Source organism: Oncorhynchus kisutch, linkage group LG14 (assembly GCF_002021735.2).
Source record: "Oncorhynchus kisutch isolate 150728-3 linkage group LG14, Okis_V2, whole genome shotgun sequence".
NCBI classification, from domain to species: Eukaryota; Metazoa; Chordata; class Actinopteri; order Salmoniformes; family Salmonidae; genus Oncorhynchus; species Oncorhynchus kisutch.
The window spans coordinates 70512079-70536328 of record NC_034187.2 but is presented as its reverse complement, the minus strand read 5'-3'; the positions used below and the strand labels follow the sequence as shown (position 1 = coordinate 70536328).

The 24250-nt window shown below is 40.4% G+C and overlaps 1 protein-coding gene across 1 annotated transcript; it reads left to right on the top strand.

Annotated features, from left to right (window-relative positions):
• Nucleotides 1–4854: 4854 nt before the first annotated feature.
• On the top strand, nt 4855–24250 carry LOC109904403 (zinc transporter ZIP4). Its single transcript, XM_031788859.1, has 12 exons — nt 4855–5716; nt 6825–7172; nt 7592–7796; nt 8353–8594; nt 14584–14755; nt 15869–16041; nt 17617–17784; nt 18154–18249; nt 19342–19396; nt 22508–22660; nt 23060–23247; nt 23526–24250. Exons 1-12 carry the CDS (start codon nt 5507–5509, stop codon nt 23652–23654), a joined length of 2139 nt encoding a protein of 712 aa, XP_031644719.1. The 5' UTR covers nt 4855–5506; the 3' UTR covers nt 23655–24250.

Below are 24250 nucleotides of genomic sequence, written 5' to 3'. Positions count from 1 at the left end.
TTCCAGAAAATTGTACTACACATTTGAGAAGAAAAAACAGATTATTGTCATAATCAGAGGCCTAATACAAGTATTTCTGAAGGGTAGTAACATTAATTCCTCGCTTGGGTCTCACAGGGTTAAGGAAATGGATGGCTGGAATGAGGAAGTTAAAATACAAACCTACAAATGTGACTCTCCCATTGTATAAACATTGATTTATATATTCAAGATGACTCTTTAGTTAATATGTATTCAAGATTACGCTTATTCGATTTTGAAGCGTCTGCGCCAGCAATTTATTTGACTAAGCCGGTCAATATTGGGGCGGCAGGGTAGCCTTGTGGTTACAGTGTTGGACTAGTAACCGAAAGGTTGCTAGTTCAAATCCCCGAGCTGACAAGGTATAAATCTGTCGTTCTGCCCCTGAACAGGCAGTTAACCCCCCCCACCCCACCTAGGCCGTCATTGAAAATAAGAATTGGTTCTTAACTGACTTGCCTAGTTAAATAACGTTTTTTTAAATTTTTATGTTGATAACCTGTTTTATTATCTTTGAACTGAAATATAAACACATTTTTAAGGTCAAATAAAACTGATGATTAACTCAGGACCTGGGTCACACAGTATTTCCAGTATTGCACCTTTGTTGCTGCAGAATGGTACAGGATAAGTGTGAAACTGTTATGAGATGGAATAATGCCACGGTGGACCTAAACCTTGTCACACTGTGAACTCTTCAACTTAGAGTTGTGAAAATGTATTTTGCGCTCTACAGTATCTTGAAGCACCCCTGATGTTGCTGCAGTTATGGAGGCTGTGTGTTGGCCTTGTCTGTCTTCTCAGGGTCAGAGTGAAAATGCTGACTGACTCCACAGAGAGCAGTGTCAGTTTACTTTAGGTAGCAGATAGTATGACTTCTCTGTCTAAGTGGTGATGGTGACCACAAAGTGAGGACATTCTGAGTAACGTCTGCTTGATGAAATGACTGCAGTGCAGTCTAACTATCAGTTCAGAACAACCTCAGCTCTACATTACTGTAATATAGCTACTGCTGACTTAGGTTTCTGCCAACATGTCTGTAACAGTCTTGAAGGAAGACTTCTGGACAGATAATGTGAACATAACACAATCAATAGACTACAGCTGTTTATCAGATGCTGTAGGTAGAGAAAAAAAATATGTTGTCTTTGTCTATTATCTGATTATTTGGGGAAATACGGTGCCTTCAGAAATTATTCACACCCCTTGGCTTCTACCACATTTTGTTGTGTTACAGCCTGAATATAAAATTGATTAAAATATATTTTTTAAATGGTCACTAGCCAACACACAATACCCCATAATGTAAAAGTGAAATTGTGTTTTTAGACATTTTTACAAATGAAAGCCGAAATGTCTTGAGTCAATAAGTATTCAACCCCTTTTTTATGGCAAGCCTAAATAAGTTAAACACATTGTTACTCCTGAACAAGTCACTTAAGTTGCATGGACTCACTCTGTGTCCAATAATAGTGTTTAACATGATTTTTGAATGACTACTTCAGCTCTGTACCCCACACATACAATTATTTGTAAGGTCCCTCAGTCGAGCAGTGAATTTCAAACACAGATTCAACCACAAAGAACAGGGAGGTTTTCCAATGCCTCGCAAAGAAGGGCACATATTGGTAGATGGGTAAAAAAAAATCAGACTGACTATCCCCTTGGTGTATCAATCACCAGTCACTACAAAGATACAGGTGTCCTTCCTAACTCAGTTGCCAGAGAGGAAGGACACCACTCAGGGATTTCACCATGAGGCCAATGGTAACTTTAAAATAGTTACATAGTTTAGTGGCTGTAATAGGAGAAAACTGATGGATCAACAACATTGTAGTTACTCCACAATACTAATCTAATTGACAGTGAAAATAAGGAAGTCTGTACAGAATACAAATATTCCAAAGCATGCATCCTGTTTGCAACAAGACACTAAAGTAAAACTGCAAAAAATTTGGCAAAGGAATTCACTTTTTGTCCTGAATACAATGTGTTATGTTTGGGGCAAATCCAATACAACACATTACTGAGTACCACTCTCCATATTTTTAAGCATAGTAGTGGCTGCATCATGTCATGGGTATGCTTGTAATCGTTAAGGACTGGTGGGTTTTACAGGATAAAAAGAAAATGAATGGAAAAGGGTTAGGGTTAGGGTTAAAACCTGGTTCAGTCTGCTTTCCAACAGATACTGGGAGATGAATTCACCTTTGAGCAGGACAATAACCTAGAATACAAGGCAAAATCTACACTGGAGTTGCTTACCAAGAAGACAGTGAATGTTCCTAAGTGGCTGAGTTACAGTTTTGACTTGAATCTATGGCAAGACCTGAAAATGGTTATCAAGCAATGATCAACAACCAATTTGACAGAGCTTGAAGAATTTTGAGAAGAATAATGGGCAAATATTGAACAATCCAGGTATGGAAAGCTCTTAAAGATTTAGCCAGAAGGACTCTCCGATGTAATCACTGCCAAAGGTGATTCTACAAAGTATAGACTCAGATGTTGGAATATTTACAGTATGTAAATTTGATATTACGGTATTTAATTTTCAATACATTTGCTAAAATGTCTAAAAGCATGTTTTCACTTTGTTATTATGGGGTATTGTGTGTAGATGAATGAGAAATGAATTATTACATTTTGAATTCAGGCTGTAACACAACAAAATGTGCAATAAGTCAAGGGGTACTATGAATACTTTCTGAAGGCACTGTAGTCTATCAGTGATGACCTTTTGAGATTAAAGTTGTGTAGCTGTAACTCAAGATAAGGTTTATTGTCTCTGTCGACAGTGAACTTTGTCAGGTAGCATGCATTCACTGAATGGGAAGCTAAACTAATTACCTATCCCTGGCAACCTTGTTGTATGGAGAGAGTGGTCTATGAAACCAAACATCAAATATATTAAATTATTATTTTGAATGTAGGCTTATGGGGATTTGTTGTGGCAAAATATGAATCAAATATGTGTTTAATATTAACAATAATGTTAATATTGCCATAATAACATCAACATTCACCATAATAATGTTAACATTGACCATAATAATGTTAATATTGACCATAATAATGTTAACATTGACCATAAAGATGTTAATATTGACCATAAAATGTTAATATTGACCATAATAATGTTGACATTGAGCATAATAATGTTAATATTGACCATAATAACATCAATATTGACTATGATAATGTTAATATTGACCGTGATAATGTTAATATTGACCATGATAATGTTAATATTGACCATAATAACATCAATATCGACCACGATCATGTTAATATTGACCATAATAACATCAATATTGACCATGACAATGTTAATATTGACCATGATAATGTTGTTTTTCTAAGATCATTACCACATGATGACTGTTCCTTTGATAATGTAATGTCACACGTTCGTTCAAGGCTATGACACGTCACAAACCCATTATACAGATCCAGAAATCCTGCTAGGCCCTTCAGAACAAAATCTCCCACGAGGCAGCAGTTTCACGCTCACTGCTCTTCTACTCTGCACATGCCTTTCTTTCATCCAAATATGTTCAAAGTAACACAGGTGGCAAACCACTGAAGGTCTACTTTGGGTACCTCATTGGATATTCATACTCACACTTACATCCAAAGACCCTTCAAACAGTTTCATGTTTGACTTGGAGACAGGGGATCTCCTCCTCATATCCTGTTGACAATAACACAAGGATGTGTTAGACCAGTCTCACCTGGCCCAGCCTCTGTTCTGATGATGCATTGTAGGGTGGTCGCCCCTAGACACTGATCTTGGGTCAGTTTTCAATTTTCCACAATAATGGTTAGGATTGGGGGAGGGAAAGCTGATCACAGATCTGTACCAAGGGGAAACTTCCCCCCCATAGCTTGAGATGCACTTGTGACAACAGGTGTGTAGCAGGTGTTACAGTAATGGCAGTCCACTAACCATTTTGAAGGCCAGGAGATTATCTTGGTCATGGTAAGGAAAAACTATTGTCCCTAAATACTGGACCCAATCATCCAGCCACACGGTCAATACAAATGATGGATGTCCATGGAAAGTATTTTACTCCAGTCTTTCATTTACATTGCGATGGAAGGATCGTGCTCAGACAACACCTTGCCAAACATACATTTTACTCCTGCTCGTTGTACTTACACAACATTGGTCTCATTCTCATTGGTCAAGTAGATGAACACTTATATGTCCTCATTGGTAATTCACATGAACACTTTGTGAATTAGTTAACATGGTTGTGTCTGCATTGGTACATCTTATCTTCTTGGTTTGCTGTGAGAAAGTTTCTCTTAGTCATTGCCAGGAAAAACTATGGGACTCAATCATCCAGGCACACGGTCAATGCAACATTTTGAATATTGTCCATGGAAAGTGCTTTTACTCCACAAAATGGGTATACGTGAAGAATAGGGCCTCTGAATTTACTCATCAATACATTTCCTCTACTATGTGTTGGCTCTTTATTTTTTTGAACTGAAAAAGTCCTGTAAAAATGACAGTATGTGAATGATTTGTTTTGACAAAAGTTCCACCAGCCACCTTCCACGCTGTCAGTAATAAATTGTCTCGTTACATCATGTTGTCAATATTCCTAATACACAACCTGTTGTCAGTAAAGGGAAGTGTTAAAGGCCCAGGGCAGTAAAACATGAGATTTCCCTGTGTTTTATATATATTTCCACACTATGGGGTTGGAATAATACTGGGGATTGTGAAAATTATGATTATGCCCTTTTAGTTTAAGAGCTGTTTGAAAAGACCACCTGTAATTTCAGCCTGTTTTGGTAGGATGGAGTTTTGGCCTTCCATGGAGACATCACCAGGCAGTAACCTCTCTGCAAATAACAGCAGTGTTTTCCCCTCCCCACGTAGACCATTCAGACAGTCCAAGCAAAATTCTTGCTTGAGAAATTGCCTTTTGCTAAGAAGCTATTTTGGTTTATTTTTGACCATTTTAAATGTAAATATTCACAGTAAGGTACTTCATTGTACAATTATTTGATATTTAGATAACAGCTAGTGATGGTCTTCATCAAGACAGTTGTGGCCATTGAGGGTGTAAGTGTGTCACGTGGCACACATATTTTGCCTGTGTTCTTAGCAACATATTGTACTGACATTTAAAAAACTAACTTGCCATTATTTCAGTTTAGGTCAGTTTATGCTGAGTTTACAATGAAGACAGGTGATTTGGACATGTACCCCTAATTCAGGTGAACTGCAATGGTCACTTATTTATGGACTGGTAGAGAAGCACACCTCGCCTCTGGACCAATCAAAGGCAAGCTTACAGGTCGATGAAATCTCTAACTTTGTAATTATAGAGACCTGTATGATGACCTTAAAAACCGCGTGTGGAATGATCTGCGCCACTCGGGAAACAACTCATCGACTAAACTCACTTTTTTAGCACTTTATTTTTGATAATTTTTTATAGAGTATTTTATCTTTAAAGATAAAACGATGAAAACTACATATAAGTATTTCCCCGTTATTCTCCTATGTCTGAGTATTAACATATTCAGCTATGCGTGGTATTCACCTGTGGATGTATATGACAAAGTGGTGGAGCTCGTGTCGCCAGGAGAGGAATACCTGGATGAAATGTCAGTTCGCTCCTTTTTCAAACTGTTAGAGAAGCGTGTGCAGTGCCCTGGTGTATCGTGTGAAAAGGTAACTTTTTTCCTACACTCGCTACAGCTTGCGCTTTAGGAAAGGTCGAGGTCCATTCTGCACCTGTTACTGTGCTGTGCCGTGCGCTACACTACTGGAGACTACGCTGTACGTACAGTCACAGTTCTTTGTTAGACCAATAGCTAAAATATATCCGTATTTTTTTTATTTATCAGTCTCTAACAGAGTTTATTTTTATTGATACATATATCTTGAGCACTGAGCAATTATAAAGTTAAAGCTTGCTCCATAATATTAAAAATATATATATTGTTATTATTACTGTATTATAGATTAAAAACAATAATGATTCGTGTTATTATTACACAGAGAGATATTACACGACGTCAGCATTACAAATTGTTTTGTACCCGATTTTTGTAACAACATTTATCCCGACCATTATGTTCTTACTATTGCAATGACATAAAACCAACACTAAAACAGGGTAGTAGATATTATAGAACAATGTCTTAGGCTTAAATGGCGTATGGCTGGGTTACAAGTATTAGCATAGCCTTCTATATGACTATTACAATGATCATAAACCCAATATAATATTTTATATTAATGCTTTTCTTTTACATCGCCAATTCATTTGAATGTCTTGGTTGTATCAACCTTCACTGTGCAGGTTGTTTAAATTGCATCTTAATGATCAGGCATTCTATTTTCCTTACATTTCTGAAATTCTATTTCATATTTCTTTCAGTCAGTCCGACCTGCATCAAGCTCAGCCTATTCTAAAATACATTTACATCTGACTAAAAATGTGTGGAGACTTTTTCCTGTTCCTCCAGTTTTGCATTTTGCCTCCAGCACATTCACTAGTCGGTTTTGGATGTGCGGTAGATTCGGACTATTATCTACATTATGATACTGTACAAAGTCACTGTATGTCCTGACTAAAAAACCCAGAGTATAGTCTGCTCTTAAATATCAGAAAATGTCACCCAAGTCAAACCAACCCAAACTCCTTTCCTTTAGCTTGTGGTCATAATGACAAAACAATAAGACCTTACGACCTTATGTTTTCTCTTATAAATTAGACCTATATTTGTCCTTAGTACATTAATAATCTACATGTAACACTGAAGCTTGTTTCTAGTGCCTCTCTGTGCAGTCAGTAGACCAGCTGGTGGGTAACTTTACCAGCACTGGTGGTCTCCTTCACAACGAGGGCTTCTTCAGAGTAGCGGCAGGATGCCACCTCTACCTCAGCTCTCCCACCGAGGCCTGCTCTGCCGTGAAGGCAGGGAGGTGGGGGGATGAGACGGACCACCTCATCCAGGAAATCACAGGCCATGACCACCTCATCCAGGAAATCACAGGCCATGACCACCACGTACACAGGCACAGGGATGGGCATGGACACGGAGACATGGAGAGCAGTGGGATAGAGACTCTGCTCCGAAACATGGAGAAGCACTACAAGCCTGATCAGCAGTACGACCAGGTTGGAGCTGATGTGTAATAATGAAGTAATAAGGCCAGAGGGGGTGTGGTATATTGCCAATATACCACGGCTACGGGCTGTTAAAATTTTAACAATGTAGAGTGCCTGGCTACAGCCCTTAGCCGTGTTATATTGGCCATATACTGCAAACCCCCAGAGGTGCCTTATTGCTGTTATAAACAGGTTACCAACGTAATTAGAACAGTAAACCAGGAGATTGCGTCATACCTGTGGTATATTGTCTCATATGCCATGCATTTTAGCCAATCGGAATCCAGGGCTGAAACTACCCGGTTTATAATGAAGAATAGCAAAATACTGTATATACTGACCTGTTTTCTAAATAGTTAATTTGTCTCAACAAAGTATTTCTATTCAACAGTGTAAGTCTGTCCTGTCTTGTTATCATGGTCATTTAGCACTGTCTCACTGGTCAAGACATCTTAGAGGAGAGCAGCGCGTCAACTAGTGATGGTGACCCTCACAACACAGATGTGGTGTTTGGATACATAGTTTACCATGCTTTACGAGGTGACTGCATGACAGCCAGAGCACTACCTGAAGAAGAGTATTTTTTGGATTTCATACTCAACCGCTTCGGCTCTGACAACATCACTATTCATGGTACCGTACGATAACCCTTTAATGTTGTTATTACTCTCATAACAAGTGACTATTCCTATTAGTATGAATCATTTTGATCTTATTCTTTAGTTTTAGTTTTATTACACTTTTATAACACATGTAATGTCATCCTCCTGCCTGTACTTCAACCTACTCATTCATCCATGATGTGTCATACATAATTCATCATTTATTTAGCATGTTGCCCTTGAGAGGCTATGTTATTAACATTACCCTATGAAAACCACTGGTAATTAGAGTGTATATTACTTTTCCCCAGGGGCGCAACTTTCACTGGGGACGGGGGGGACATGTTCCCCCCAGTTTTATCATTAGAATGTGATACAAAACGAGGCAACAGTGTGCTTTAGGACCATGCGGACGACTCCGAGGTGCCGGGTAGGCTCTTGGAGTGTTAATCTGACTGAAGAAAAAAAAGTTATACAAAAAAAATATGTCCCCCCCACTTCTAAAGCCAAAGTTTCGCCCCTGCTGTTCCCCAATGGCCTGCTATATACATTACCACCAATCATATCATTCTGATTCATCTCTGTAGAGCTGGAAGGTATTATGAAGAGCTTGCAACTGGGTGGAATCCACGAAGAGGAACACGATCATGAACATGGAGATCAAGATGGACACAACAATGACCATGGTCATAATGATCATAGTCACCACAGTGCCGCTAGCGGGGGTCGAGGTGCTCAGAGTGGTTGGGGGGGTCGAGGTGGAAGTGCAGCCTTCAGGCAGAGTCACGAGGAGGGGTACCACCAGAGGAACATCAGCAGCTGGGACCTGGTAATTATTATACTGAACCACCCCAGCGCTTGGTGTGTCATTATTTTACTGAACCACCTCAGTGCTTGGTGGGTAATTATTATACTGAACCACCTCAGTGCTTGGTGTGTCATTATTATACTGAACCACCTCAGTGCTTGGTGTGTCATTATTTTACTGAACCACCTCAGTGCTTGGTGAGTAATTATTATACTGAACCACCCCAGCGCTTGGTGTGTCATTATTTTACTGAACCACCTCAGTGCTTGGTGAGTAATTATTATACTGAACCACCTCAGTGCTTGGTGGGTAATTATTATACTGAACCACCCCAGCGCTTGGTGTGTCATTATTATACTGAACCACCTCAGTGCTTGGTGTGTCATTATTATACTGAACCACCTCAGTGCTTGGTGTGTCATTATTATACTGAACCACCTCAGTGCTTGGTGGGTAATTATTATACTGAACCACCTCAGTGCTTGGTGTGTCATTATTATACTGAACCACCTCAGTGCTTGGTGGGTAATTATTATACTGAACCACCTCAGTGCTTGATGGGTGATTATTATACTGAACCACCTCAGTGCTTGGTGTGTCATTATTTTACTGAACCACCTCAGTGCTTGGTGGGTAATTACAATACTGAACCACCTCAGTGCTTAGTGTGTAATTCTTTATACTGAACCACCTCAGTGCTTGGTGGGTAATTATTATACTGAATCACCTCAGTGCTTGGTGTGTCATTATTATACTGAACCACCTCAGTGCTTGGTGGGTCATTATTATACTGAACCACCTCAGTGCTTGATGGGTGATTATTATACTGAACCACCTCAGTGCTTGGTGTGTCATTATTATACTGAACCACCTCAGTGCTTGGTGGGTCATTATTAGACTGAACCACCTCAGTGCTTGATGGGTGATTATTATACTGAACCACCTCAGTGCTTGGTATGTAATTATTTTACTGAACCACCTCAGTGCTTGGTGGGTAATTACAATACTGAACCACCTCAGTGCTTAGTGTGTAATTTTTATACTGAACCACCTCAGTGCTTGGTGGGTAATTATTATACTGAATCACCTCAGTGCTTGGTGGGTCATTATTATACTGAATCACCTCAGTGCTTGGTGGGTTATTAGGTCAAGGCCTTAGCTTCACTCTCTCTTCGGGGGCTTAAAGGCACAGCACACACACACACACACACACACACACACACACACACACACACACACACACACACACACACACACACACACACACACACACACACACACACACACACACACACACACACACACACACATAAACCCACCCACACTCCTTCACTCTGATTCATTATCAAACTGCTAAACCCCATGGTGTCTGCTGCTCCTCCTGTGTGTTGTAATGAGCATTAGATGTGCTTTAATTGCCTGAGCTATTGGGAGCTATTGATTCCCTCCATGGTAACATCTCTATTGGAGAAATTGAATGAAAAGGAGCACAGCTGAGGCATAATGACATGTCACTTGTAAAAGTGATCCCCACTTTATAAATGCCTAATCTCAAACTAAACCCAGAACTAAAATCTTGTGTAATTTGGTCAGATGTACCATTTATGTTTACATAGTCTTTCCACAAGAGATGAATGAATGCCCAATGACATCTTTCCTTTAGTCATTTAAGGCATTGACTAGAACGAATTGCAAAAATCACTGAAGCTGGGGTCTTATATCTCCCTCCCTAACTTTAAGCATCAGCTGTCAGAGCAGCTTACCGATGGCTGTGTACAGGTACAGTGAATCTGTAAATAGCACACCCAACTATCTCATCCCCATATTATTACTTACCCTCTTGCTCTTTTGCACCCCAGTATCACTACTTGCACATCTACCACTCCAGTGTTATTTGGCCTCTGTGGCCCATTTATTACCTACCTCCCTACTCTTCTACATTTGCACACACTGTACATAGATTTTTATATTGTGTTATTAACCGTACCTTTGTTTATGTGTAACTCTGTGTTGTTGTTTCTGTCGCACTGCTTTGCTTTATATTGGCCAGGTCGCAGTTGTAAATGAGAACTTGTTCTCAACTAGCCTACCTGGTTAAATAAAGATGAAATAGCTGAATAGCTGAAATAATAGCTGAAAATGCTGTGCTGTGCAGTGCATCAATGGAAAATGGAAATGCAAATTAATTATTCAATTAATATACTTGTCTACTCATCCAAATACTGTATCTGACTGTGTCCCAAATGACACACTATTCCCTTCATAGTGCCCAAAACAGTGCACTATAGGGTGTTACAGCCCTGTTTCCTCCATATAGATGTGTTTTATCCCTGTTTCCTCCATATACAGTTCCTTGCAAAAGTATTCATCCCCCTTGGTATTTTTCCTATTCTGTTGCATTACAACCTGTAATTAAAATGTATTTTTATTTGGATTTCAGGTAATGGACATACAAAGTGAAATGAAAAAAATCACTTGTTTAAAAGAAGAAAAAATAGAAAAAAAATAGAAAAGTGGTTTGTGCATATGTATTCACCCCCTTTGCTATGAAGCCCCTAAATAAGATCTGGTGCAACCAATTACCTTCAGAAGTCACATAATTAGTTAAATAAAGTCCACTTTTGTGCAATCTAAGTGTCACATGATCTCAGTATATATACAGTATATATACAGCTGTTCTGAAAGGCTCCAGCGTCTACAGCACCACTAAGCAAGGGGAACCATGAAAAAGAAGCAGCTCAGGTCAGGGAAAAAGTTGTGGAGAAGTACAGAGCAGGGTTGGGTTATAAAAAAATATCTGAAACTTTGAACATCCCATGGAGCACCATTAAATCCATTATTAAAAATTTGAAAGAATATGGCACCACAACAAACCTGCCAAGAGACCTAAACTCACAAACCTGCCCCCACCTAAACTCACAGACCAGGCAAGGAGGGCATTAATCAGAGAGGCAACAACGAGACCAAAGATAACCCTGAAGGAGCTGCAAAGCTACGCAGTGGAGATTTGAGTATCTGTCCATAGGACCACTTTAAGCCGTACACTCCACAGAGCTGGGCTTTACGGAAGAGTGGCCAGAAAAAAGCAATTACTTAAAGAAGGAAATAAGCAAACACATTTGGTTTTTGCCAAAAGGAATGTGGGAGACTCCCCAAACATATGGAAGAAGTTACTCTGGTAAGATGAGACAAAAATGTTGCTTTTTGGCCGTCAAGGAAAGCGCTATGTCTGGCGCAAACCCAACACCTCTCATCACCCCGAAAACAACATCCCCACAGTGAAGCATGGTGGCAGCAGCATCATGCTGTGGGAATGTTTTTCATCGTCAGGGGCTGGGAAACTGGTCAGAATTGAAGGAATGATGGATGGCGCTAAATACAGGGAAATTCTTGAGGGAGACCTGTTTCAGTCTTCCAGAGATTTGAGGTTGGGATGGAGGTTCACCTTCCAGCAGGACAATGACCCTAAGCATAGTGATAAAGCAACACTCGAGTGGTTTAAGGGGAAACATTTAAATGTCTTGGAATGGCCTAGTCAAAGCCCAGACCTCAATCCAATTGAGAATCTGTGGTATGACTTAAAGATTGCTGTACACCAGAGGAACCCATCCAACTGCTGGAGCAGTTTTTCCTTGAAGAATGGGCAAAAATCCCAGTGGCTAGATGTGCCACGCTTATATAGACATACCCCAAAAGACTTGCAACTGTAATTACTGCAAAAGGTGGATCTACAATGTATTGACTTTGAGGGGGGGAATAGTTTTGCACTCTCAAGTGTTCTGTTTTTTGTCTTATTTCTTGTTTGTTTCACAATAAAACATATTTTGCATCTTCAAAGTGGTAGGCATGTTGTGTAAATCAAATGATACAATCCCCCCCAAAATCTATTTTAATTCCAGGTTGTAAGGCAGCAAAATAGGAAAAATGCCAAGGGGGTGAATACTTTCGCAAGCCACTGTAGATGTGTTTCATCCCTGTTTCCTCCATGTATACTTGTTTCATCTTTGTTTCCTCCATGTATACTTGTTTCATCTTTGTTTCCTCCATGTATACTTGTTTCATCTTTGTTTCCTCCATGTATACTTGTTTCATCATTGTTTCCTCCATGTATACTTGTTTCATCTTTGTTTCCTCCATGTATACTTGTTTCATCTTTGTTTCTTCCATGTAGACATGTTTCAGTGCTGTTTCCTCAATGTAGACATGTTTCAGCGCTGTTTCCTCCATGTATTTGGTATTTTATTAGGATCTCCATTAGCTGTTGTGAAAGCAGCAGCTACTCTTCCTGGGGTTCACACAAAACATGAAACATGACATAATACAGAACAATAATAGACTAGAACAGCTCAAGGACAGAACTACATCCATTTAAAAATGGCAGACATAGCCTACATATCAATACATGCACATAAAATATCTAGGTTGAATAGGGGAGAGGCGTTGTGCCGTGAAGTATTGTTTCATCTGTTTTTTAAACCAGGTTTGCTGTTCACTTGAGCAAAAGCAATTATGGCTCTATATAATACTGTAAGCTTTCTTGACTTTGTTCTGAATTTGAGGACTGTGAAAAGACCCCTGGTGGCATGTCCGGTATGTAAGTGTGTGTGTCAGAGCTGTAAGTTGACTATGCAAAAATGTAGAATTTTCAACACATTAATGTTTCTTATAAAAGTAAGAAGTGATGCAGTCAGTCTCACCTCTACTTTTAGCCAAGCGAGACTGGAATGCATAGTATTTATATTAGCCCTCTTATTACAGTGAAGAGCAAGATGTGCCGCTCTGTTCTGGGCCATCTGCAGCTTAACTAGACCTTTCTTTGCGACACTTGACCACATGACTGGACAATAATCAAGATAAGACAAAACTAGAGGCCTGCAGGACTTGATTTTTGGAGTGTGGTGTCAAAAAAGCAGAGCATCTCTTTCCCCATCTTTACAACCATCGAATCTATATGTTTTGACCATGACAGTTTACAATCTAAGGGAACACCAAGTAATTTAGTCTCCTCAACCTGTTCAACAGCCACACCATTCATTATCAGATTCAGCTAGAGGTCTAGAGCTTAGGGACTGATTTGTACCAAATACAATTCTCTTAGTTTACGAGATGTTCAGGACCAGTTTAATACTGGCCACCCATTCCAAAACTGACTGCAACTCAGTGACTTCATTAGTTTCAGTGACTTCATTAGTGGTGGTTGCTGACACGTATATGGTTGAATAGTCAGCATACATGGACACACAGGCTTGGTTTAATGCCAGTGGCAGGTCATTGGTAAAATGGAAAAGAATAGCAGGCCTAGAGACCTGCCTGCTGTATACCATACCATACATGTTTTACATTAGAGAGAGGCTTCTATAAAAACTAACTCTGAGTTCTATTAGAAGAAAAGCTCTGGATCCACGATATGGCAGAGGTTGAAAAGCCATAAAACATACGTTTTTCTCAACAACAGGTTATTGGCAATAATATCAAAGGCTACACTGAAATCTAACAGTACAGCTCCCACAATCTTCTTATTATCAATTTATTTCAACCAATCATCAGTCATTTATGTCAGTGCAGTACATGTTGAGTGCCCTTCTCTATAAGCATGCTGAACATCAATTTATTTACAGAGAAATAGTATTACATTTGTTTGCAACAGTTTGCTAAGAGCTGGCAGCAAGCTGATAGTTCTGATTGGGTAGCAGAATGACTTTGGCTTCTCTCCAGGCCTGAGAGCACACACTTTCCTGTATGCTTAGATTAAAGATATGACATATAGGAGTGGCTATAGTCAGCTACCGTCCTCAGTAGCTTTCCATCTAAGTTGTCAATGCCAGAAGGTTTGTCATTATTGATCGATAACATAAAGAAATCCACCCCTCCCGCGCCAACTTTACAAAACTAAAACTTACAATGCTTTTCTTTTATTATTTGTTTTTAATGCATAAATATGAGTTAGACTGTTCGTTGTTGGCATTTCCTGCTTATGTAGATGTGTTTCAGCTCTGTTTTCTCCAAATAGACATGTTTCAGCCCAGAGGAACTGGTAAAGATCCATGGGCTGAATGGATCTAGCCTGTCCAGGTATGACGTGGCCTGGCTTAGCCCAGCCCTGGTCCAGCAGATCCTCAGTGGGGCCTGCAACAGCACCTCTCCCCCCACTGGACCATCAGACCAGCTCAGCACCATAGAGAGTGAGTGGACTGCTACAGTCCTAGCTCCATGCTTCTGCCTCTGCATTGCTTACTCTTTGGGAGTTTAGGATGGATATATGTAAACTTCTGATGTTAAAAGGGATTTATAAAATATATGTGATTGATTGACTACTACAATACACACTCTATTCAACACTCACTCCTCTCCTTTTGATACAGAAAGGCCCATTCGTCACTATTTACTTTTTAATGAAAAGGGAATGATAGTGAGACTCTGCACCGATACATTTACTATGTTCATAAATATAAACGCTCCAAAATTTAAACTATACTGAACAAAAATATAAAATCAACATGTAAAGTGTTGGTCCCATGTTCCATGAGCTGAAATAAAAGATCCCAGAAATGTTCCATATACACAAAAAGCTTATTTCTCTCCAATTTTGTTGACATGCTTGTTTACATCCCTGTTAGTGAGCATTTATCCTTTGCCAAGATAATCCATCCACCTGACAGGTCAAGAAGTATCAAGAAGCTGATTAAACAGCATGACTGCAGGAATGTCCACCTGAGCTGTTGCCAGATCATTTAATTTTAATTTCTCTACCTTAAGCCGCCTCCAACGTTGTTTTAGAGAATTTGGCAGTACGTCCAACCGGCCTCACAACCGCAGACCATGTGTAACGCCAAGCCCAGGACCTCCACATCTGCGTTCTTCACCTGTGTGTTCATCTGAGCCACCCAGACAGCTGATGAAACTGAGGAGTATTTTTGTCTGTAATAAAGCCCTTTTGTGGGGAAAAACTCATTCTGATTGGCTGGGCCTGGCTCCCCATTGGGTTAGTGGGTGGGCCTATACCTTCCCAGACCCACCCATGGCTGCGCCTCTGCCCAGTCATGTGACATCCATAGATGAGTGCCTAATGAATTGATTTAAATGGACTGATTTCCTTATATGAACTTTAACTTGAAATTGTTGCATGTTGCATATTTTTGTTCAGTATAGATGGATGTTATCATTAGGTAACATCCACAGTATGTGGAATATATTATCATCTAACAGACCTTTCATGGCTTGACTGACTTATTTGCTTAAGTCCTGTTATTACTGTATACGTTGAACCCAGTAATGTTAATTCTCTCTCTCCACAGAGTATGTGTATGCCACCATCGCCAATCTTCTGATCTGTCTGGCCGCTGTGTTTGGCGTTGTGGTGCTGCTGTGTACTTCCTGTAGTAGTGTCTTCCAGCTCATCATCCAGTTCTGTGTCAGCCTGGCCGTGGGCTCCCTCACTGGGGACGCCCTGTTGCACCTCCTGCCTATGGTGAGCACCACAGTACCATATTCACATTACCGAGCCCAGCTGATTCAAGCTGAGCTGTACTGTGCTGGCCTGGTTACACACCCATCATAGGTGCTGGAACTGTGCCTGGAATGGACAATGTGGGGAAAAAACACTGATTTAGACTTTATACTCACTTTATAGCATAACAGGTATATCATCAGGTATCATCTGGTTATTGTTCAGCAGCATTACCTTTTAGATTGTACCAGCAGCGCATCACACGCAACATCACAATCTCACCAGCTAGTCCTCTTTCTCCTCAACACTTCCTTGAAGTGTTATGATTAAAGGGCCAATGCAGCTGTTTTTATCTCAACATCAAATAATTTCTAGGTAACAATTTAGTACCTTACTGTGATTGTTTTAAATTAAAATGGTACAAAAAAATATAAAGAAATAGATTCAAACAAAGCAATTTCTCAAGCAAGAATTTTGCTAGGACTGTCTGCGAGTGGTCTGATTTGGGAGGGTGAAAACTAGCCGTTATTGCCAGAGGTTTGAAACTCTCTGTTAACTAATTTACTGCATGGTGATGTCACCATGGAAGACCAAAACTCCATCCCACCAAAACAGGCTGAAATTTCAGGGGGTCTTTTCAAACAGCTCTTACACCAAATGGCCTTTGTCATAATTTTCACAATTTCACAGTATTATTCCAACCACATATTGTGGGAAATAAATATAAAACACAGGAAATCCAGTTATTGACTGCACTGGGCCTTTCATGTCTGTGCGACCCAATGATCATCTAGATGTCTGAGGGCCTTTGATTAAACTTAACTCCACAATTTACGATGGAGTTGTGCTGAAACTAGTGTGGGCGGACTGGAGCTACGACGTCACATAAAATGTTTTTTTTTTATCAAGAAATACTGATTTCAGCACCCAAAGAATAGCTTGCATTTACACATGACATTGTTGCCACTCAACGGCATCGTAAATCGTGGAGTTGAGTTTAGTTGGCTAATTTCCCCCAGGGCAGACAGACTCTTCTAAAGGAGATCCAGAACTTCCTGTTCCTGTAGCTCAATCCTTTTAGATCCATGCCAACATCACAGGACGACGTATTAGCAGGCTGTCACACCCTATCCTCAGCTACAGTGTAAAATAATGTGATTAAGGAACTGAAACGACACCCTCTCATTGGACAAACAGAGAAATGGGCCGATGTTGCTTCGGGGAATCTTCGGTCATTACAAAGCCAATGATGAGAGTAACATAACACTGTGTCCCTATGGTGCCGAAATTGTTTCTTATCCCCCTCTTCTCTCCTTAACAACTACCTATTGAGAGGACATGATTGGTGAAAGCAATATGGTGGATAGGTACCAGTCTCCACTCTAAACATTCATCTGTCAGAACAGTGGCATGTGAAGGAGGCCATTTCAGAGTAATGGACCCACAGGTTGATTGCATCACCAGTATTTGGTTTTATCCTTCCCTGTGTATTGCCGTCATAAAGGTTACATAACACTGTCATAACACTGTCATTATAATGACATTGGGCTGACTGTGTCTGACCGTGTTGTGACCGTGTTTCCTCTTTTGATTCAGTTCCTAGGCCTCCATGTTCACAGTGAAGGAACAGACCACAGCCACTCAGAGGAGGTTCCAGACTACATCTATAAGATACTGGTGCTGATGGCTGGCATCTACTGCTTCTATCTCATGGAGACTATTTTCTCCATCATCACCACGCACCATGCTCCGCATCACCATGGGGTAAGTAGTGTCTATCCCCTGGGCTGTGTTTAGCAAAATGTTTTGCATCAAGAAACAAAAATCAGTGACGTTATTGGACCATTTCAGGTAGTACCTCCCAATTTCACTCTGTTTCTAAATGTTATCTTCTTACTGAACCCCACTGTTCTGTCCACTTACTGGTTCAGTGGATCCATGGTGAAAAAACCCCCACACGTATATTTGCAATAAACTTTTAATAAAGTGCAATGCTTCGGTCACAGAAATTAGTCAGGTCTTACTGGTTACAAAATGTGATAATTGTTAGGTAATAATAGTAGATACATGTTCTATGCTGTCTGCAATCAAAAGATATGATATTATGAGCACATTGTCTCATTGTGTTTCCAGGTGGAGTCTGAGCCCCATCACTGTGACCATGGTAAAGTCGTGGAGATGTACCTGCAGGACAAAAAGAACAAGCAGTCTGTATCACAGACAGACCTGGTAGGTTCTGTACCAGTTATTCACAGACAGACCTGGTAGGTTCTGTACCAGTTATTCACAGACAGACCTGGTAGGTTCTGTACCAGTTATTCACAGACAGACCTGGTAGGTTCTGTACCAGTTATTCACAGACAGACCTGGTAGGTTCTGTACCAGTTCCTAGGCCTCCATGTTCACACCTGGTAGGTTCTGTACCAGTTATTCACAGACACACCTGGTAGGTTCTGTACCAGTTATTCACAGAGACCTGGTAGGTTCTGTACCAGTTATTCACAGACAGACCTGGTAGGTTCTGTACCAGTTATTCACAGACATACCTGGTAGGTTCTGTACCAGTTATTCACAGACATACCTGGTAGGTTCTGTACCAGTTATTCACAGAGACCTGGTAGGTTCTGTACCAGTTATTCACAGACAGACCTGGTAGGTTCTGTACCAGTTATTCACAGACAGACCTGGTAGGTTCTGTACCAGTTATTCACAGAGACCTGGTAGGTTGTGTGACAGTTATTCACAGGCAGACATGGTAGGTAATGTACTAGTTATTCACAGACAGACCTGGTAGGTTGTGTGACAGTTATTCACAGGCAGACATGGTAGGTTATGTACTAGTTATTCACAGGCAGACATGGTAGGTTATGTACTAGTTATTCACAGACAGACCTGGTAGGTTGTGTGACAGTTATTCACAGGCAGACATGGTAGGTTATGTACTAGTTATTCACAGGCAGACATGGTAGGTTATGTACTAGTTATTCACAGACAGACCTGGTAGGTTGTGTGACAGTTATTCACAGGCAGACATGGTAGGTTATGTACTAGTTATTCACAGGCAGACATGGTAGGTTATGTACTAGTTATTCACAGGCAGACTTGGTAGGTTGTAAACCCTCTAACCTTTCTCTTGGAGAACTGAGTCAGACATAGATCCATGACTGAAAAGCCAGTTTCATAGTAAGCCTATATTTTTACCTGGCACAGCATGTAGTCTTACGTCTCTGCTACCCGTGTTTCTGAACACCTTGTCCCTCACTAACCCTTTCACTGCTTTAATTCAGGTGTTATTATTCTATAATATTCTGATCCTGCTAGGTTGATAGCAATGACACAGAGAAAGCCTTTCCAGAACAAAACCAACACTCAAGAGGTAAGAACGTCTTCTGGGTCAATTACAACCTTTTCATAAGACATTACATCTAATCAAAGTTTATTGGTCACTTGCACAGGAAAGCCTTTTTCTTTTCATATTCATGTTTGGAAATATATACGCAATAAGAATATACAATATAGACTAAGAAATGTGTTAAAGTAAGTCGTGACATGACTGAGTAGCAAAGATGATGATAATAATAATAATACAAAAATAGGTCAAGGTTTGACATTCAGGAAGTAGCTACAATGTCAAACTGTAAACTTACTGTGCGAGTCAAGTCTCAAGTCTAGTCAATGTTTACACACATTCAGTGTGACGAAGAGTAAGGTGCACAAGAGAGCTGTGTTCTTTTCTAATGAACAATTAAAAAGGGATATTTGCTAAAGGGATAAAACATTTTAGCTGCAGGTACAACCCAAATGTCCCCGTCATCGTTGTAAATTATAATATCATTTACAATGATACCTTAGAGACTGTTGCCCTACAGTACATAGTAATTGAACACTGGTCACTTGAATCATGTTTACCACTGTACTGTTTTAGCCACTCTATATGTATATACTGTATTCTAGTCAAAACTCATCCTATATAACTACTGCTGTACACATATCTTCTGTTCATATACTGTCCATACTGTCTATACACACCATTATTTATGTATATATATATATATATATATACAGTTGAAGTTGGAACTTTACATACAAATACATTTCAACTCAGTTTTTCACAATTCCTGACATTTAATCCTAGTAAAAATGTCCTGTCTTAGGTAAATTAGCATCACCACTTAATTTAAGAATGTGAAATGTCAGAATAATAGTAGAGAGAATCATTTATTTCAGCTTTTATTTATTTCATCACATTCCCAGTGGGTCAGAAGTTTACATACACTCAATTAGTATTTGGTAGCATTGCCTTTAAATTGTTAACTTTGGTCAAATGTTTCTTGATGCCTTCTGCAAGCTTCCCACAATAAGTTGGGTGAATTTTGGCCCATTCCTCCTGACAGAGCTGGTGTAACTGAGTCAGTTTTGTAGGTCTCCTTGCTCACACACGCTTTTTCAGTTCTGCCAACAAACTTTCAATAGGACTGAGGTCAGGGATTTGTGATGGCCACTCCAATACCTTGACTTTGTTGTCCTTAAGCCATTTTTCCACAACTTTGGAAGTATGCTTGGGGTCATTGCCCATTTGGAAGACCCATTTGCGACCAAGCTTTAACTTCCTGACTGATGTCTTGAGATATCCACATATTTTCCTGCCTCATGATGACATCTATTTTGTGAAGTGCACCAGTCCCTCCTGCAGCAAAGCACCCCCACAGCATGATGCTCCCACCCCCGTGCCCCACGGTGTTCTTTGGCTTGCAAGCCTCCCCTTTTTCCTCCAAACATAACGATGGTCATTATGGCCAAACAGTTCAATTTTCGTTTCATCAGACCAGAGGACATTTCTCCAAAAAGTACGATCTTTGTCTCTATGTGCAGTTGCCAACCGTAGTCTGGCTTTTTTATGGCGGTTTTGGAGCAGTGGCTTCTTCCTTGCTGAGCGGTCTTTCAGGTTATGTCGATATAGGACTGTGGATATAGATAATTTTGTACCTGTTCCCTCCAGCATCTTCACAAGGTCCGTTGCTGTTGTTCTGGGATTGATTTGCACTTTTCGCACCAAAGTACGCTCATCTCTAGGAGACAGAATGCGTCTCCTTCCTGAGCTGTATGACGACTGTGTGGCCCCATGGTGTTTATACTTGTGTACAATTGTTTGTACAGATGAACGTGGTACCTTCAGGTGTTTGGAAATGGCTCCCAAGGATGAACCAGACTTGTAGAGGTCTACAATTTTTTTAATGGGTTCTTTGCTGATTTCTTTTGATTTTCCCATGATGTCAAGTGTAGAGGCACTGAGTTTGAAGGTAGACCTTGAAATACATCCACAGGTACACCTCCAATTGAATCAAATAATGTCATTAGCCTATCAGAATCATCTAAAGCCATGACAGAGTTTTCTGGAATTTTCCAAGATGTTTAAGTCAACTTAGTATATGTAAACTTCTGACCCACTGGAAGAGCTCAGCGACTTGCAACTTGGCACTTCCAACAAGTCAGTTTGTCAGATTTCTGCCCTGCTAGAGCTGCCACTGTCAACTGTAAGTGCTGTTATTGTGAAGTGAAAACATCTAGGAACAACAATGGCTCAGCCGCAAAGTGGTAGGCCACACAAGCTCACAGAACGGCCCGCCGTGTGCTGAAGCGTGTAGCACGTAAATATCGTCTGTCCTTGGTTCCAACACTCACTACCGAGTTCCAAACAGCCTTTGGAAGCAACGTCAGCACAATAACTGTACGTCGGGAGCTTCATGAAATGGGTTTCCATGGCCGAGCAGCCCAATACAAGCCTAAGATCATCATGCCAAGTGTCGGCTGGAGCGGTGTAAAGCTCTCCACCATTGAACTCTGGATCAGTGGAAACGCATTCTCTGGAGTGATGAATCACGCTTCAATATCTGGTAGTCCGATGGACGAATCAGGGTTTGGTGGATGCCAGGAGAACGCTACCTGCCCCAATGCAATATGCCAACTGTAAAGTTTGGTGGATGAGGAATAATGGTCTGGGGCTGTTTTTCATGGTTCGGACTAGGCCCCTTGGTTCCAATGAAGGGAAATCTGTGTGGAAGAACTTGACTGCGCAGAGCCCTGACCTCAACCCCATTGAACACATTTGGGATGAACTGGAACGCTGTCTGTGAGCCAGGCTTAATCGCCCAACATCAGTGCTCGTCTTCACTAATGCTCTTGTTGCTGAATGGAAGCAAGTCCCCACAGCTATGTTCTAATATCTAGTGGAAATCCTTCCCAGAAGAGTGGAGGCTGATATAGCAGCAAAGGGGGGACCAACTCAATATTAATGCCCATGATTTTGAAATTAGATATTCGACGAGCAAGTATCCACATACAGTACTTTTGGTCATGTAGTCATACAGTATATTCTGTATTTACAAATATATATATACAATTATTAACAATAGCTGCATTTTGAATGGACTTATTTAGACAACTGAGCCTCTCTCTGAGTTTCCCTTCTGTCTCTCCCCTCCACTAGAACAGCGTCTGCTACCCTACATGGTTACCATAGGGGACGGGATACATAACTTTGCCGATGGCCTGGCTATCGGAGCGGCCTTTTCTGTTTCCTGGAAGTCAGGTCTTGCCACGTCTCTGGCTGTGTTCTGTCATGAGCTGCCTCACGAACTGGGTGAGTGGAGCACCGACTGATTCCTCTAGTTGGCCATGTTGAAAAAGGCTCTTGAGAATAAGGTCCAGCCATATATATATATACAGTATATATAATCTATTCTAATACTTTATTGTTTGAAATGAAAGATAATCTTCTGAAATCAAACAAATCGAACTCGATATATATATTTAGTTAGATTTGTTTGATTTCAGAAGATTATCTTTCATTTCAAACAAAGTATTAGAATAGATTAATAGCAACAGATGAAAGGTAGATGATTAGCAGATACACAGTTTAGCCATTTGGCTCTGTTTCTAATTCACACAATCTTTCCAATGACATCAATCTAAGACCGACATTTGATCACCAGTGTCATCCCTTTATACCCCTCCTTTCTCCGTTCTCTCCATCTCCCAGGTGACTTCGCTATCCTGCTGCACAGCGGGGTGTCAGTGAAGAAGGCCTTGATGCTGAACGTGGCCAGTGCCCTCACATCCTTCATCGGTCTCTACATCGCCCTCACCATCTCTACTGACCTGGCCACCAAGCAGTGGATCGCTGCCATCACCTCTGGTCTCTTCCTGTACGTGGGTCTGGCTGATATGGTTAGTATGCTAGTTTTACCACATTCTCAAACAGGATAGGAGGAATAGCTTCTTGGTGGTTCTTTTCAAATTAGAATCTGTCGCACGAATAGTTCAATTGCTTTGACTTGGGCCTTTAGCATCTCCTGGCCATGTGACCTGACCAGGAAGAACTCTGACCCCGAGTTTTGACACAGTTGCTCCTATTCCTTTCAGAAATGCCTAATTTCCTCTACAAATATTATATATTTTGAACAATGAGTTAAATGCATTTGATTGTCTTAATCCTCATCCCCCAGCTCCCCACCATGGTCCATGTGGACAACCGTAGGCCCTGGCTCATGTTCCTGCTGCAGAATGTAGGACTGCTGTCTGGCTGGGGCATCCTGCTCCTCCTCTCTCTATATGAGGATAGAATTGGCTTCTAGAACCTCCCATTCCTAACACTGTACAGTACAATACAATTACAAATGACACTATGTAGGCTATGCTATATTTAATCTGTTTTACTGTGTCTGTAACACGCTTGGTATTTCTATATGATACAATGTTTCCTGACGTGACTTTTCTCGATGTTATACACAGTATGAGCATACAGGCTAGTTCTGGTGCATCTTATGCATCTAACACATAAAAGTATAATCTGTTGGTGTTCTGTGTGGACGCATCCTGTCGTAGGTGCTAATGTTACTATTTGAAGGGATATCATCTGAATGTGATTAGTTCAAACTGTAATTTATACAACCTATATTTATAATGGGACTCACGTGTCCTCAGGCTACTTCCTCTCTAATTGTCACACCTTTTGTATTAACCTCATGTACAGTGTCTTCAGAAAGTATTCACACCCCTTGACTTTTTACACATTTTGTTGAGTTAACGCCTGAATTGAAAATGGATTCAAATGATATCTTGTGTCACTGGCTTATAAGAAATACCCCATCATGTCAAAGGGGAATTATGTTTTTAGAAATGTTTACAAATTAATTACAAATTAAAAGCTGAAATATCTTGAGTCAATAAG